At 42.3% G+C, this 16,277-nt stretch overlaps 2 protein-coding genes across 4 annotated transcripts; one reads left to right on the top strand and one right to left on the bottom strand.

Moving 5' to 3' along the window:
* The first annotated feature begins 288 nt into the window (after positions 1-288).
* LOC121612583 (protein-glutamine gamma-glutamyltransferase 2-like) lies at positions 289-8,014 on the top strand. Of its 3 annotated transcripts, none has more exons than XM_041945567.1 (15): positions 289-401; positions 717-902; positions 1,074-1,307; positions 1,497-1,615; positions 1,806-1,934; positions 2,705-2,873; positions 3,266-3,398; positions 3,591-3,694; positions 4,403-4,491; positions 4,829-4,982; positions 5,243-5,331; positions 5,888-6,071; positions 6,281-6,441; positions 6,975-7,111; positions 7,415-8,014. In XM_041945567.1, exons 1-15 carry the CDS (start codon positions 392-394, stop codon positions 7,560-7,562), a joined length of 2,046 nt encoding a protein of 681 aa, XP_041801501.1. In that variant the 5' UTR covers positions 289-391; the 3' UTR covers positions 7,563-8,014. The 3 variants fall into 3 exon arrangements, with proteins under 3 accessions (XP_041801501.1, XP_041801502.1, XP_041801504.1); XM_041945568.1 differs by lacking the exon at positions 289-401 and adding an exon at positions 516-554; XM_041945570.1 differs by lacking the exon at positions 289-401 and adding an exon at positions 521-620.
* A 947-nt stretch (positions 8,015-8,961) lies between these two features.
* On the bottom strand, positions 8,962-12,834 carry LOC121612169 (kelch-like protein 10). Its single transcript, XM_041944872.1, has 5 exons — positions 12,722-12,834; positions 11,144-11,630; positions 9,761-10,355; positions 9,410-9,588; positions 8,962-9,306 (listed from the first exon to the last, which is right to left on the bottom strand). The coding sequence occupies exons 2-5, from the start codon at positions 11,561-11,563 to the stop codon at positions 8,962-8,964; spliced, it is 1,539 nt and encodes a 512-aa protein (XP_041800806.1). The 5' UTR covers positions 11,564-11,630; positions 12,722-12,834.
* Between the last annotated feature and the right edge of the window lie 3,443 nt (positions 12,835-16,277).

Below are 16,277 nucleotides of genomic sequence, written 5' to 3'. Positions count from 1 at the left end.
AAATGTTAGTTGCATGCACACACAAACACATTAAACGAATCAATCAAAATTAGCTCAAAATTGTGCATCAGCCACAAATTTGCTGAGAGGTCATATTTTATGTCGTTTGAGTTAAAAGCTTTTTTTCCCAGCTGAAATGCTGCAAAATAGCTTTAAAGTCCACGGTCAAATTAAAGTAGGACCAAGTTCTGAGTCTATTTGCCCTTCCTGACTAAAAACAGAATTAGTGATGTGTCTCATGGACAGAGGGGGGCGTCAAGATCAGGTTTCACATGCCACAAATATCCTTCAAGAGCCATGGCACTGCAGGGTCGTTAACCAATAAGCACAGGCTGCAGCTGAAGTTTCACTTTCCACGCAGAAGTCGAGGGACAGCAACTTCTCTGCAGACATGAGTCAAGGTAAGGAGGAAGAAAAAGTATTTTTGTGTCATGTTGTCAGACTTGAGCTGAATTAGGGGCGTGGATTATCTACAGCTGAAGATGCAGTTTCTCTCTGTGACTGTTTTCAGTAAGTATCAGACAGAGCAGTGATGAGCAGGAATGGAGGATGACGTAAGATATGTCAGATCTAAACCACAGACAAACACTTGACCTGCTTTTAGGAAAGATTTATCATCTGTGAGATATTGAGTTATCAGATTTTCATAGTTTCTGTCTTTAGCAATTGTTGAATGTTTGATTGATCGGGCATGTGATCTGTGTTTTCATGCACAGTCTTAGACATGGAGCGCTGTGATCTGAACATTAAGAGCAACAGCAGCAGCCATCATACAGAGCTGTATGGGGAGAAGCGCTTGATTGTCAGGAGGGGACAGCCCTTCCATGTCATTTTACATCTGAAACCCGGCAGCAGAGACTTCAAACAGGGGGAAACAACTTTCACGCTCATTGTTGAAACTGGTAAGCTTCCTGTTTCCCACGTATCAGGTGTACATGTACCGAGTGTGTATGTGAGAGAGAAAGAAATATTTGGAGGGGGTTTTGTATGCGTGCATGCATGAGTGCATCACCACAATGATTTGTGTTTCTCTCATCTGGATTTAATGTTCGTAACCGTCTCTGTCTCTAAAGGTCCGTTACCCAGAAAAGAATCAGACACTCAGGTTTCCTTTGTTCTGCGTGAGTCCACAGTGGACACTGAGTGGAGTGCATCCGCCACCTATGATCCCTCTGGAAACACAGTGTCTGTGTCTATCAGTTCCTCACCCAATGCCCCCATAGGGCTCTATTCCCTGACTCTGGACCAGGATGGGCAGAAGACCAGTTTAGGGCAGTTCATCCTTCTTTTTAATGCGTGGTGCCCCAGTGAGTACATGATGGTTTATTTGTCTTGTGTTCCACGTGCAGCTTGTCTTTCCTTTCTTTTTAATGCTTATTGTATGTACATCATTTGCACAACTAAATGCAGGTAAAAAACATGTATATGATATGATGATGCATGATGTTATCATGCCGGTCTGAATGTGTCGGTGCTTTGCCTGTACTGACTTGCAGGAGATGCCGTTTACATGCGCAGTGAATCGAAGAGGCAGGAGTATGTTTTAGCACAACATGGGCTGATCTACAGAGGAACATATAAAAGAATCAAAGGGACACCCTGGAACTTTGGACAGGTACACAATGGTTCAGTAAACTGTTCTCAGAACAACATAGGATACTGAACAGAGTATGGCACTGTTTTAATATCCAGTTCCAGCCATCAATCTTGGGATTTCATTCCATAAAGTTTACTCAGTTAGTAACGCTTCACATGCTGCTCCACTAATCTGCTTCCTTCTCCTCTGTTTGTTTGTCTGTTTGCAGTTTGACCCAACTATACTGGACATCTGTCTGAAGATCCTAGATGAGAACCCAAAATTTATATCTGATGCTGACAAGGACTGCTCTGGCAGGAGAAATCCCATCTATGTGACCAGGGTGCTTAGTGCCATGGTAGGCCTGTGTCCAGGCTTTAGGAAGAGTTGGGAGTCTATAGATAGAATCTCAGCAGCGTGTGAATAGCTGTTTTTTTAGCTGTGCAGGCGGAGATTGCCACGGTGCACCAGAAAACCCTCCGCCTGCTCCTTTATGTTCTTTTGTCCTGCAGGGCAACCCCTCTCATTCTTTGGAAGCGTTTGCTTCTCTCCAGGCAACTTGTGTGAGAGAAAGATGCAGCTAACAAGGGAATTTTAGCATCCAAGCAGGTGCCAAAGAGCAGAGTAATAAATCAAAGCCTGTTGCCATTTTTTCCCTGTTGTGAGTCAAAATAGCTTTATGAGAAATCCAGGGCTATTTCTACTGAGCCAGTAGCTGTCACTGTACAATAAATCAGTACCAGGTTTGTTCCAATTGTGTCAATAACCATGACATGACCATGCACACTATTTAGGTTATACAGTATGTGCATCATGCAAAGTCAACATTAGCTACATTTATGTATGAATTATAAACTCACTCTTCTAATGTCTGGAGAAGCAGACAGGAGAATGGTTTCTGGAAGATTTATTTGTCCCAAATGAGCAGGAAAAATTGTAATCATGGTTTAGGAGATTTTTCCCATGAAATACCTGCAGACACTTATAGGTTAGAAAAGCAAATGAAAAAAAACTGTACATACTGATTTAAAATGTACACCACTCAGCCATCTAATATGACAAAATGAAGCTCATGTAATCCCTCTGCTCTCTGTCTTTGCTCTCTGTTGTCTCTGTCTGCGCCCACAGATCAACAGCAATGATGACAGGGGGGTGCTGGTGGGAGAGTGGGGGGAGTTTTCAGGTGGGGTCCATCCAGGACAGTGGATCGGCAGCGGGGACATTCTGCGCCAGTGGGCAGAAAGTGGCCCCGTGTGCTACGGCCAGTGTTGGGTCTTTGCTGCTGTTGCATGCACAGGTTGGAGCACAGTGTGGAGTGCATGAAGGTCTTGGTTTGCTTCTCTGTGCATTCAGACTTTTGTTTAGTTGTGAAATTGTTGTTTCATCCAAACATTTATTCCCTTTTTTTCTGGGTGCTTTGAACTTTTTTATGCACAGGCTGGTGTGCTTTACATATGACCACCTGCATGCATCACACATATTAAGGCGAAATAGAAACAATGTCTTGAAATTATATCACACAATACCAGCAAACCTATCAAAAGTCTAAATTTAGAATATAATCTCATGGTTTTGCAGTCATGTGACATCGTGACATCTTCATTGTGAGTCTTTGATGACAGACACTATCTCAAGCATGTGCTTTAGTTAGCTGGTGTTGATAGAGTGTGGCTCACCTCCCTCCTTCAGTATCTCGTGCCCTGGGCATCCCATGTCGAGTGGTTACTAACTTTGGATCGGCTCATGATACTGACGCCAACCTGATGATAGAAAACCTGTATGATGAAGATGGTGAAAGGATTTCTGAAGGTGATTCGATATGGTGAGTGTGCTGTAGTGATTATTAGTAGGTTGTCACATTTACACTGTACACATCAACGCAACTGCCTCTGTCATATCTTTTTACAATTTTTTCTATGTTCCTTTGTTCTGAAATGATAGAATTAATCTTATTATTTTACAAATCAAAGCAAAATGGTTATGCTTTTATCCTTTATTTGACTAATCTGACCAGGAACTTCCACGTTTGGGTGGACAGCTGGATGACTCGTCCTGATTTGGGCCCGGAGTTTGATGGGTGGCAAACCAGTGACCCAACCCCACAGGAGACAAGTGATGGTAATCTTTGATTTTAATGTTCTGTTGTTTGTCCTGCTTCCCCAAAAGTATTCAAAAAGTTTCGTTCTCTATGAGCAAATCCTTCAGGGAAGACTGTGAACTGACTATTTTCATGCTAGTTCGGCAGACCAGTTACAGACATCTGGTCATCTCTGGTCATCAAAATAACCCTGGTGGTTTGTTTTAGCTTCCAGCAGCAGCAACTCGTGACAGCTTGTGTTTGGCACGATCACATGATTCATCTTGAGACTGTTCTACTTGACACAGCAAAAAAAAAAAAAAAGAAAGAGAGAGAAAAAACTGTTTTGTTTTTTACGAATGCACCTGATACAGATCATCTGGCATTTTTGGAGACCTGTTACTTGTAATAAATGCCGTTAAGGAAACCTCTTTTTTTTGCTAAATGCTGCTAACTGTCATCTGATCAATCTAACTAATTCAACACTTTTACCATTACATGTATTTACATAATGTTGGTCATTCCATCTATTTGTATTAAAACACTGAGTGCTAAACAATGGTCATAGTTCTTAAAATACCTGAACTGCCCATTCTCTGTGAAAGAGACTTATTAGTCATCGATATCAAAAATATTTAGCATGAGTATTTATTTCATGTCATTGGATGACTTGCATGGTGCGAATCCATGCATTGTGTGGTTGAAACCTGCTGAAATGAACCCTGTCCCCGCATGTGCGATGCTTTCAGGTGTTTTCTGTTGTGGGCCGGCCTCACTGAGGGCCATCAAGGAAGGAGAGCTGACCAAGAAGTATGATGCTCCCTTTATCTTTGCTGAGGTGAGCTTTGCCCTTGAAAAAGTGTAAAAAGTGTAACTTTTTAAAGAAAAATGCACAGAAAGTAAGCATAGTTTACATTTCAGCTGGACTCCATTAATTGTAATGGTTTTAATGAAGGTTTCATGTAATGACAAGACCTGATCTAAGCTAAACCACCAAACTGATGATTTTTTTGTGATGCTTTGTTTGTGCAGATGTGTACATGTATAGTAGAAATATCTTTTTCTGGTGTTACAGGTTGAGTCAAGCACTTTTCTCACCTGTCTTATGACTGTTGGCTGACATCTCTTTATAATCAATATCACCTTGTGTCATCTCATGTCATGTATGGAGCTAGGTTAACGCAGATGTTGTAGACTTTGTGCGCCTTTCAAATGGCCAGATCGTCAGATTCGATGGATCAACTAAGTCTGTCGGACGCTTCATCAGCACCAAAGCTGTGGGCTCAGATGAGAGACGTGACATCACACACCACTACAAGTATCCTGAAGGTACTGCACAGTCACACGAGCTTTGTGGTGGTTTGGAGTCAGTGTGCAGTTATGCTCCTTCTACTGTAATCATATATGTTACATACAAATGCATTGTCACACTGTATAAATATAGACAGGCAACCTCAGCTACCTCAAATGAAAGATGTAGTCTTGTTGCATTGATCTATGTCTATGTGACAATGGTTTTGAATGAGACTGTCTGTATTTGACACAGGAGCTTAAAAAAGACTGTTATTTGTGATTCTGACGGTGTTCAGGCTCAAAGGAGGAGAGGCAGGTATATGAGAAGGCTCAGCACCACAACAAGCTCCAGCAACGAGGAGAAGAGCCGGGGCTTCATCTCAAGGTGTTTGTTACTGTTCATACATACACAGGCAGAACAGCAAATACTGTAAAAACACAGTACAGAAGAGGACTCCAACTTAATCAGAAAGTTACTGCAGAGGTGGTTCAGCTCAAGCCATAAAAGCAATATTACAACAGACACAATGCTATGAGTTTTCAAATCAGCATGACAAGATTATGGGCTCCAAAGAGGCCACATCATCTGTGCACATAAAGACAAAGTATTAGGCGTGTCAAAATAATGTCAACATATGCAACTGTGGCAGGAACAGTCAGAAGTTGAAAACAACTGATGTGACAGACATACAGTACACCAGTGGTTTCATGAAGTGTCTCCTTTTTGGACGGGCAGTGAAAAATTAAATTAATCCTTAACTGCTATGGCCGTGCTGTATTAGCTTTGAAATAAACTTGAATAATAAATAAACACAGAATCATCCTTTTCAACATACAACTAGAATTAACTGCATATAATCAGAAATATGAAATACAATAATGCACTTATATTATCGTGTAGTCCAGGAATGAAATTCATCATTTTCTAATTCTCATTTAAGATCAAACTGGCTGATAACATGATGGTGGGCTTGGACTTTGAGGTGCACGCTGTCCTCACTAACAACTGCATGGAGGCGAAGACCTGCTCTTTCCTGTTCTTTGCCAGAGCAGTCGGATACAACGGAAAACGAGGCGAGAGCTGTGGATTTGCTTCGGACAAAGTGGAGTTGCAGTCCGGAGAAGGTTAGCTCTGATTTTAGTGCGAACACTTCACAGTGCAGTAATATGAGTGTGACTGTGAATTTAATGATCTCACAAAAACTTTCCATCCCTTAAACAGTCCTTGAGGAACATCTATGAAACAAGGCCTTCATCTGGCAAAAATCCTGCTTTCATGCTGAAATTGTTTAGAAATAGTTTTAATAACCTACTTGATATGTGTGGTTTTACAGAAAGACGCCTGTCCCTCAGACTGCAGTATGACCATTATGGGTCAGTGATCACCTCTGACAGGTTGATCCAGCTGTCAGCCATAACCATTGACAAGCAGACCACAGAGTACCACAAGACTGAGAAGACCATTGTGCTAGATGAGCCAGAGATAGAGATCAAGGTATGGAAGATGGACAGGTGAAAGAAAAGTTCCCTCTGGGCCTATTCGTCAGGTCTCAAAGAATATGTTTGAACCAGGTCAGTGAGGGACTGGGGACCAACTCAGTTTATGATTCATTATATGAAATGAAAAGAACCCCAGAAAACAGGAAAAATAGAATATTTTATGGACATTTTAACCTTCAACATAGTAATTGTTAATGCAAAGAATTGTATTCATTTCACTGTCATGGCAAAAGTATTTACCACAACTGCACAAGTTCTCTGAAAAGTTTGTTACATTAGTTACATTTTTGTTGATTGGTTAATTGACACTGTGGTCAGTTGGTACTGGAGGTTGGTCAGTAATTACAGGGATTGTACTGTCCTGTCCACATGATGAAAATGTATTTTTCATTATTATTATTAACTGTAACCATTTATTTAATTGTGCATGTTTACTGTGATAGAATTTTTAAATATAATTAGAATCTAATTTAATATAATATCAGATGTCACCTGATTAAAGCTGTTAATCTGAACACCTCTCTGCAGCTGGTGGGAGAGGCCACAGTGAACCAGGCTGTGACAGCAGAGCTGGCCTTGTTGAACCCTTTACCAGAGCCACTACAGGACTGCAGCTTCACCATAGAGGGGGTCGGCCTCACGGACGGCAAGCCACTAAAAGAGAAGTATGTCAGCCCAATTCTGGCTGCTTTCTTTCAGCATTTTTATTCTTTCCTAGTCGTTTCTACTTTATGGTTTTACTCTTATCATACAATTCCTTTTACAGTTTATATGTAGTTAAAAATCAGCCTCATGCCCACAAACACAGTTACAGAAAGAGTATCTCCTAAAACATAATATAGCGTTCATACGATGGATGTCAATGCCATACCTACTGAAAGCTGTACAGATAAGCAGAAAACAGAAACCTCACCTCTAAGTGTTTGGCTGATGATGCTCGTTATATATTGTGTGTATGGTTCTTATAGGATCGGAGCTGTGGGCCCCAAACAGGAAGCCAAAGCCAGCATTAAGTTCAGTCCTACGGCTGTAGGCTCCACCGTGCTGCTGGTGAACTTTGATAGCGACAAACTGAGGAACATCAAGAGCTTCATCAATGTTGTTGTGAAGGAATGAGCCAGCACAGAAGTCTAATACTACTAACAGCCTTTTGCAATTTTGTTGTTTAAATGGACTCCAGACTACACGGTTGTCCTTGATGTAGGGGCTTGAGGCTTTTTTTAAATCCACTAATAATTTTTATCAATATATTATACTAGAATTTACTATTATACAATCCACAGTAATATTTTTTTTCTTCAGTGATTTTTTTTATGAAACACAGTGATCCACATCCACTAGCCAGTACCTACAGCTCTATAGTAGACTACAATGCTATTATTGGTAGCAATAAAATAAGATACTGACGTGAACTCATTTTTCTTGAATAATAAGTATTGATTAAGAAGGGTGTATTCATTTTGATTAGGTTACATCTAGATGTGACAATAAACCACTGCTACTAAAACTGTGAGCAAAGCAATTGTTTATTTTGCTTCCTATGAGAAACCTTTCTAATAAAAGACGATGGGACAAACTTGTCTTTGTGTTTAATTTGACCATGAATAAGAAGAGGTTCACAGAGCGATCAGGTCTACAGCGCTAACCAGGTTTCAGCTGAAAGGACAGAGCTTGTACACCAGAGTCTGATACTAGAGGTCTGACCCTGAACAGGAGTCAAGACTGTTACTTTATCCTACCTTGTACAAATACTTCTTTCAGTTTGTCACAACACCAAGCGGCAGGGAGGAAACTTACTCCAAGGTTGAATGATGTGAAGGCAGAAGGCGGTTGTCTTCTCAGATATGAAACACTTGTTCAAATTAAACTGGACTGCACAATAGAAAAGGTTCAACAGTTATTTCAGGTCACACATACAGTAAAAATATGGTTATAAGATAAACTGACATTACAACAACTGCAAACTAAATTTTGGAAAATAATATTTTGAGGCTTGGTGTTATTTGTTGTTTTGTTGGTGGGTTTGTGTACCTGCAGAGTGACTATAAACTCTCAGCAGACGGATATCGTCACTTCCTGAGTTATTAGTCTCACCTAACGCCTCGTTTAGAACAGGCAGTTACTTTTACAGCTTTGATGACAGCTTTACAAACTTTTGCCATTATCTTCACCCACTTCATGAGGTAGTCACCTGGAATGGCTTTCAGTTAACTGGTGTGCTTTGTTGAAAGTGAATTAGTGGCATGTCTTGCCTTTTTAATGAGACCATCAGCCATGTTGTGCAGAGGTAGGGGTTGGTTTACAGTAAATAGCCCAATTCGACTACTGTATTAATCCATATTACACAACACAAAGGTCACAGGGCTTGTTAGTGGTCTCATCATATAAAGCTGAGAAGCTGTCACACAAACTGAAAATCTTTGTAATCACTGGAATAACAATAGCCCCGCTGCAGTTTCATGCATTGAGCCATTTATTTACAGAACAACACAGCTAATGCTCAGATGGAGCTTCATCACTCTCCATCCTCCTCCTCATGGGAGAATTGAAGGGAATGATGAAAGGCAGTGTATACGGCCATGTTGGGGACTCCGTGCACCACACAGCAGGCCAGGGCGCTACGTGAGATCTTCATGTTGTGGACAAAAGACCATTCACCAGCTTGGACGTCATAGCACTCGACATCGGGGGTGGTGGTGAAGCCGTTGAAGCCTCCGACTACAAAGAGGCGGTCATCGATCACTGCGATGCCAAAGTTGCTGCGGGGTTTCAGCATGGAGGGCACAGCTTGCCAGGTGTCAGTTTGGGGATTGTAGGCCTCCACAGTGTGCAGACGGGTGGTTCCAGAGAAACCACCAACCTATCAGAGAAAAGTAGAAATATAAAGTTACTACGAACAACTTTTTATTCCTCTCTCTGTGTTTCTTTGTTATGCGAGCATCAGCAGTGTTCAGTGTGCTTACTGCAAAGATGCGGTTGGCATAGGCCACGACCCCAATTCCACTGCGCTCGATGCTCATGGAGGCGATCAGTGTCCACTGGTCAGTCTCTGGGTTGTAACATTCAACTGTTGACAGGCACTCTGCCCCATTGAAGCCACCACAAATGTACACCTGGAGAGCATTAAAGGGTAATAAGTCATCTTTTTAAGACTTCCACTGAAGATGATTACTCAAAAACATTGAAGCAAACTAGCCTGTTACAGCTGGGAGAAAAAAGATGAAATACTAAAGGGTTCTTAAAGGTTTGATGACTCAGTTTTGGGAGCCAGCGTATTGTGTTGTTGCTCTGAGCCGCTCTTCAGCGCCACCCACCTTGAGTCGCGCAACTGGCGTCACTCCTCCGCTCGTTCATGGCTGCAATCAACGTCCACTGGTTGGTAATGGGCTCATAGCGTTCTGCAGTTGCAAGTCGATCTCGTCCATCATAACCTCCTATGGCGTAGATGTACCCGTCCATCACAGTCACGCTAACATAGCAGCGTCTCGAATGCATTGGCGCCACCTCCTGCCAGGTTCGTGTGCCCAGGTCGAACCTGTCCACGGTGTTGAACCGTTCAGCTATGTCCAAGCCACCAATACAGTAAAGTGATCCATTGAGGAAGGCAATGCCATGGTAGGCCAGAGGAACCTCGTTATTGTTAGCTACACTGACCCAGCGGCCAGTACAGACATCATACGCCTCAATGCCATTGACAGTACTCCCTCCACGCCAGCCTCCAACAGCCAACAGGATAGCAGGGGGCAGTCGTGGACGGGCCAAAGGGTCAGAGAACATCCTCGTTTGGATGTCGAGCATGGTCTCCATGGCCCTGATGAGAATTGTTGAACACGCTTCACTTGCCTTGACCAGTTCATTGTTAGCCACGTTGTTCATGATGTATTCCGGACTCATCAAGGCCAGCCTGACCTACACCAAGACATGAGGAGAGAAGCCAGAATTAAATTGTCTGAAACAGAGCTCAGCTGATACTTTGGCATGGCTAATATTATAATCATGTCAGTCTTTAAGTAATAAGACATTACAGTGCAGAAATTCTAAAAATACATATAAGGTCATTTAAAAACAGTGTTGCGAATATATCGTTTTTCCTCAAAAGAGCACTGACGTATACATTTTTACAAAATATATGTAATTTTGAAAATAAATAAAATCTAATTTAAATGATTCTTATCAAAAATAATTGTTTTTATGTTATAAAATGAATATTGGCCAATAAATTGTCATTATATTAAATTAGTTTTTTTTTAACTGTCAAATATTGATTTTGGCCAAAAAAATCCAGGATCTTTATGGCTCTAGTCTGACAGGATTTGTAGAGTATTTGGAAATACATCATACTCCACTATCCTTTAAAGTTCATATGGATCATCAACTGTAATCCATGAATTTAACCTAATGATTGTCAGGGCTGTGGAACTTCACTGATGTACTGTATTTGTTGCCGTCTTATAGTTTTGTTTTGTTTTTTTTTTGCCTAATGCCTAGTATAAGCCTGTGTGTCCTGTTCTCAGTATCAATTTTGTGTTGACCTCTTTAAAAAAAAAATCACCTTTTCTCCTCGGAGTGTTTCAGACTTTACTGGGGTGGGTTTTAGCTGCAGCACTGATGATGCTGTTGTAGGTCTATTCATGACCGTTAGCGAGAATGAAAGGTTTAATTAGTCATGGCTGAGTAATTGCTCATCCCTCGCTTACATTGGACAGCAGCAGAGAGATGTATTCTTTACGTTGCTCAGGTGCGTAGGCGATCCAGCGAATGATGGCCTCAAACACCTTCTTCTCCCTCTTCACAATGAGTTGGTCATTCTCAATGATTTGGACAAGTGTCTGCCCTTGAAGCAGCAGGAACTCCTCTGAGGTGTCGGCAACCTCCTCAAAGTGATTCAGGATGAAGAGATAGGCCTTGTGTCTCAGCACGGGGCTGTAGTACACCTCTGAAAACCACCAGATGCCGATGCAGTTCTGCGGGGCCAGCTGCTCCTCTAGGAAGTCACTGCACACTTGTAGGACGCCCTTTACATTGAACTGGTCTGCTGCTATAAAAAGCTGTTGTATATTCTCTTGTGTCACGGGAACAAGGTCAGTGTAGGCAAACTCAATGATGAGCTCCATCATGTCAGGTGACACATTGTTAATGTCAAAGACCCTACAGTCTGGGGTCGACCAGCGGGTGAAGAGGGCTCTGTGGACCAGGAAGGAGGGAAAACAAGGGATTGAAAATAAAGTGGTTCATACATCATATTCAGTTCCCAGAAATCCTGTGTAATGTCTAGTGAGCAGGTTCCTATGGTTCCTCTGCTTCGCGTCGGTCCTTTATTCATCCTGTTGGGGTTTATTTCTCCATAGGAACCTGCTCACTATCCATCATCCCATACACAATCATTGATACATTAAAGTGTTCATCACTCTAACGTTCCAGGTGGTAAAGGTGGAGCTTATTTTAACTACTTTATATACTGTTGGGTACAGTCGGCCATGATGATACACGTAGTTTAGCTAGGCCTATTTATTATATTTTGTATTAATAATGGGAATCTGCAGAGTAACAAGTAATTTAAAAAAAATGCAAAAAAAAAAAAAAAATCCAAAATGTAGTGGAGTAGATGTATAAAGTAGCAAAAATGGAAATACTTAAAGTAGAAGTACCTCAAAATCGTAGTCAAGTGCAGTACTTGAGTAAATTTACTGTTACTTTCCACCCCTGTATTAATCTGAAAATTGCATTTAATGAGCAATATCATGCAGTCTTTCTACATTTAAGGTCATGGTGAGGGTTTGAAGATGTCAAGAAGATCGTGACTTCAGAATGGGCTTGATCTGAGATATAATGTAATGTGATTTTCTCCTTTTTTGAGTAATGCGCAAATTGGACCCTCAAAGTATTACTCAGTGCACATGACGTTGTGTTTAAAGTACATAGATTACATCAGATCATCATACACAAAAAGACTGTCGGTCAAAGTCATCATCTGAAAGGAAAATGAGCTTTGATTCCTACAGTTATGTTGAATGTGTGCAGACAGTGAACTTCACCTTTTGTACAAACTTAAAAAAAAACAGCATCATTTGTAAACATGTACACATTTTTTCATTCATTTTTAAGGTATATTGATGTATTGTTTGGGTTCATGCAAATTGTTTCTCCACAAATTAGTGTCACTTACTAATATCAGGTTGTGTTGCAGTTCGTTAACTCCTCTGCTGTTTTTCTGCTTACTCCAACAGTGTAAATTCAGGAGCATCCCTCCTGTTAACACCTAGCAACCAGCTCACCTGAAGTACGGGCTGCAGTTGCAGAGGATGACCTTGTGCGCGTGAAATTCAACGCCGTCCACTCTGATGACCACGTCACAAAGCTGTTGATGCAGACGGAGCTCATTGTACACTGTGCTGTGTTCGCCCATCTTTGCTCCTCAGTGTGGGCACCTTTACAGGTGCAGGTTTCCCTCCAGCAGCCAACATTCCATTTCCTGATTCTAACTGCCATTCCAGCATTGTGACTGTTTTCCTGTAATACACATAGATACATTAGTTTGGGTAGAAAAAGTTTTACTATATTGGGTGTTCCACAGGCCGATCTCTCACATTCAGAGTGAAAGGATCATAGCCGTGCAAATACAGTGGGTCTATAGTGCAAGAACAGATTTTATTTTATAGTGTCTTTAGATAAAGTGGTTGGTGCTGGATATGGATGTGTGTGTGTGTGATGAGGGGAAGATATTACAGTCTAGTAGAGGGGCAGAGGAGAGAGAGATCAGCATCCTGACAGCCTGGTGGATGAAGCTGTTAAGTCTGGTGGAGCTTGCACGGAGGCTCCGATGTCTTCTCCCTGCTTGTAGGAGGCTGAAGAGGCTGTGAGAGCGGATGGGTTGAGTCGCCCACAATGCTGATTGCTTTGTGGGCAAGGCAGGTGTTGTAGAAGTCCAGGAAGGAGGGGAGTGCGGAACCAATGATCTCTCCAGCTGCATTCACTGTGCGCTGCAGAGTCTTGCGGTTGGAGGCAGTGCAACTCTCATATCATACAGTGATGCAGCTGGTCAGGATGCTTTCAATGGTGCTTCGGTAGAAAGGTGCTGGGGCTCCTGCTCCCTTTATTTTGGGGAAGTAGAGGCTGCTGTTCTTTCTTGGCTAGTGATGCAGAGTGAATGTAATCGCAAAATGTGACACCTAAATCACACACTAGTGTGTGAACGCAGTGCTACATTAAACAATACTAGAGATGAAGTCTGACAGCTGTTGGAATGAAGGACCTGCAGTAGCGTTCCTTCCTGCGAGGTGGATGCAGCAGTCTGTCTGTGCTCGTTCACAACCTAAATGTCCAAACCCTGGATGTTCACCGGTGTAGTCTGTGTCACCTTCTTGCTGAAGTCAGTCCCCACCTGTGATTGTCTTGCTAGCATTTATGTTCAGGTGGTTCAATTCACACCATTTGATAAAGTTGATGATGACTTCCCTGTATTCCATTTCGTTCCTCTGTGATGGCTGCATCATCGGAGAACTTTAGGAGATGACAGCTGTTAGTGTTGTGTCTGAAATCTGATGTGTAGAGGGTGAAGAGAAAAGGAGAGAGCACTGTACCCTGCAGGTCCAGCTCATGGGTCACCAGGTGACGGTGGTGGTTCAGTATGATCCTCTCCAAGGACTTCATCAGGTGGGAAGTTAAGGCTAAGGGCCTGAAGTGGTTGGGCTCCCTTGGATAAACAGTCTTTGGCACTGGAACCACACAGGAAGTTTTCCAAAGGGCAGGAACTATCTCCAGGCTGAGGCTCATGTTGAAGATGTGCTGAACAACTCCACAGAGCTGATCTGCACAGTCCCTGAGCAGTCTGGAGCTGATGCCTTCAGGGCCTGTAGCCTTCCTCGTCTTCATCTTCCTGAGCTCCTTTCTCACCCTTCCTTCTGGAGGGGGTGTGGAGTCGCAACACCGTCTGGTCTGGACTCTGGTGGGGGATGGAAGGAGAGAGGGCAGAATCAAATCTGTTGAAAAAAAAAAAACAGATTCAGCTCATTTGCCCATTTCTGATCTCCAGATTCAGGGCCCCTCCTGCTGTCACTGCTGTGGCCTGAGATGGTTTTCAGGTCTCTCCAGGCCTCCCTGGCGTTGTTCCCCTGCAGGCGCTCCTCCAGCTTCCTCCTGTAGCTCTCTTTGCTTCTCCAAATCTCCCTTTTCAGCTCCCTCTGCACCTTCCTCAGCTTATTTTTGTCCCCAAATCTAAAAAAATCTCCTCATTCATTTCAGTTCCGGGGACACCCAGGGTTTGTTATTTGAGAAACACCACACCTTCCTGATAGGCAGTGTTTTCCACACAGAAGTTTATGTAGTCCATGATGCAGGTTGTTAAATTGTCATTGTCCTCCCCTTGTGGACTGCACAACACTTCCCAGTCAGTGGTGTCAAAGCAGGCCTGATACAGTTTGAGTGGTGCCTGATTTCTGTCATTGCTGTTGGGACTGGGGGGGAATGTAAACAGCAGCCGACAGAATGGCTGTAAATTCCCTCCGCAGACAGAAAGGTTGGCACTTGACGAACATAAACTCAGTGAACTCAGTGTTTGCAGGCCAACACAGCATCACTGATGTAAACACAGACACAGTTTACCCTCCCTTAACCAAGGCTCTGTACGCTCTGCGGCATGCTAGCCGGTCCTGTTCTAATAAAATGAGAACCTGTGCTATTAATTTATGTATGAGTGATTAAAACAAAATCAATACTTGAAAATAATCAGAAATTATGTTAAAAAGGGGAAATGAAAGGGAGTCAACTCACACTCTTCTCACTGACTTCTCTACAGTTCTGTAACAATGATACAAACATATTCACTTTAATGATGCCCAAAGTACTTCTCCATTCAAAGCCTGTATTTTATTATGTTAGGTAAAGGACATTTAAAAACACTTTCCCAAATCATGAGGAGGGCCGCAAACACCCCATAGAAAGTTTTCTGTTGATCAACCTGTAGAAAATAAAGCCCCTCATGTGCTCAGGCCAGGATGGGTCACATACTCCATATCCATCACGTGTGTCTCAGGTCTTAGGTCAGGTCTACATGAACAATATACGACACCCTGAGAAAAATACATTAACAAGAATCCAATGTCATCGTTGATGCAAAGTTAGCCACAGTGTGTCAACATATAGCAACAGTGAGAGTGCAACCAAGAGGAAAGCAACTCAAGAAGACAAAAAAGGAATTACAAACGTAGAGTCGAGATCCATCTGCCTTCTCCTTGGCTCAGCTGTGACTCAGTCCTCCATCACGACTGCAGCAAGACCAGCATCAGTTGTCATTAGTGGACCAGTTTCATGGGGTAACATCTAGTTCCAGGCTGCCAGTTTTTCTTTATTTGTTTTACCCACTAGCACACTTACAGGAGATTAATTAAATTCTGTAAAAAACAAAGAATTTTAGCTATTGTTGAGGCTCTCAGAGCTGGTAATTGAACTCTATGCTCATTTCTGAGGCCACACTCCAGTTGTTAAGCACATATCCCCCAGGTGTCTTTCACTCTGTGATGGTATTGTTTAAAGCGTGACCATTGTTCCTCTCTCCTACAGTATGTGCAGTTTTCCTATGTTTGGAATATGCTGTCAAGATTTTTGTCACACATTAAATTAGGGACATGAATATTGCTAATATTCATCTTATTGTGACTTACATTGAAGCAGCTTTGTTATTCGCATTTTAGATAGTTGGCAGTAGAGGAAATGAGGGGAGAGAACAATGGAGAATGACATACAGCACAGGTCTCCTGCTGGACACCAACCTTGACCCTGAGGCCACCAGAGTATCCCTGACTGGCGATGACTCTACCAGGATTCAGAAATGTT

The sequence above is a fragment of the Chelmon rostratus genome, chromosome 10 (assembly GCF_017976325.1).
Source record: "Chelmon rostratus isolate fCheRos1 chromosome 10, fCheRos1.pri, whole genome shotgun sequence".
Lineage (NCBI taxonomy): Eukaryota > Metazoa > Chordata > Actinopteri > Chaetodontiformes > Chaetodontidae > Chelmon > Chelmon rostratus.
This window is presented reverse-complemented; position numbering and strand designations above follow the sequence as displayed.

What these genes read in the sequence shown, in the direction of transcription:
- LOC121612583 (XM_041945567.1), top strand. An exon ending in CACGCTCATTGTTGAAACTG is followed by an intron (nt 903 to 1,073) that starts GTAAGCTTCCTG and finishes CTGTCTCTAAAG; the next exon opens with GTCCGTTACCCAGAAAAGAA. An exon ending in GGCAAGCCACTAAAAGAGAA is followed by an intron (nt 7,112 to 7,414) that starts GTATGTCAGCCC and finishes TGGTTCTTATAG; the next exon opens with GATCGGAGCTGTGGGCCCCA.
- LOC121612169 (XM_041944872.1), bottom strand. Translation starts at nt 11,563, where the DNA reads ATGATGGAGCTCATCATTGAGTTTGCCTACACTGACCTTGTTCCCGTG. An exon ending in TCTCTCTGCTGCTGTCCAAT is followed by an intron (nt 10,356 to 11,143) that starts GTAAGCGAGGGA and finishes GTCTTGGTGTAG; the next exon opens with GTCAGGCTGGCCTTGATGAG. An exon ending in CGCCAGTTGCGCGACTCAAG is followed by an intron (nt 9,589 to 9,760) that starts GTGGGTGGCGCT and finishes AGTCTTAAAAAG; the next exon opens with ATGACTTATTACCCTTTAAT.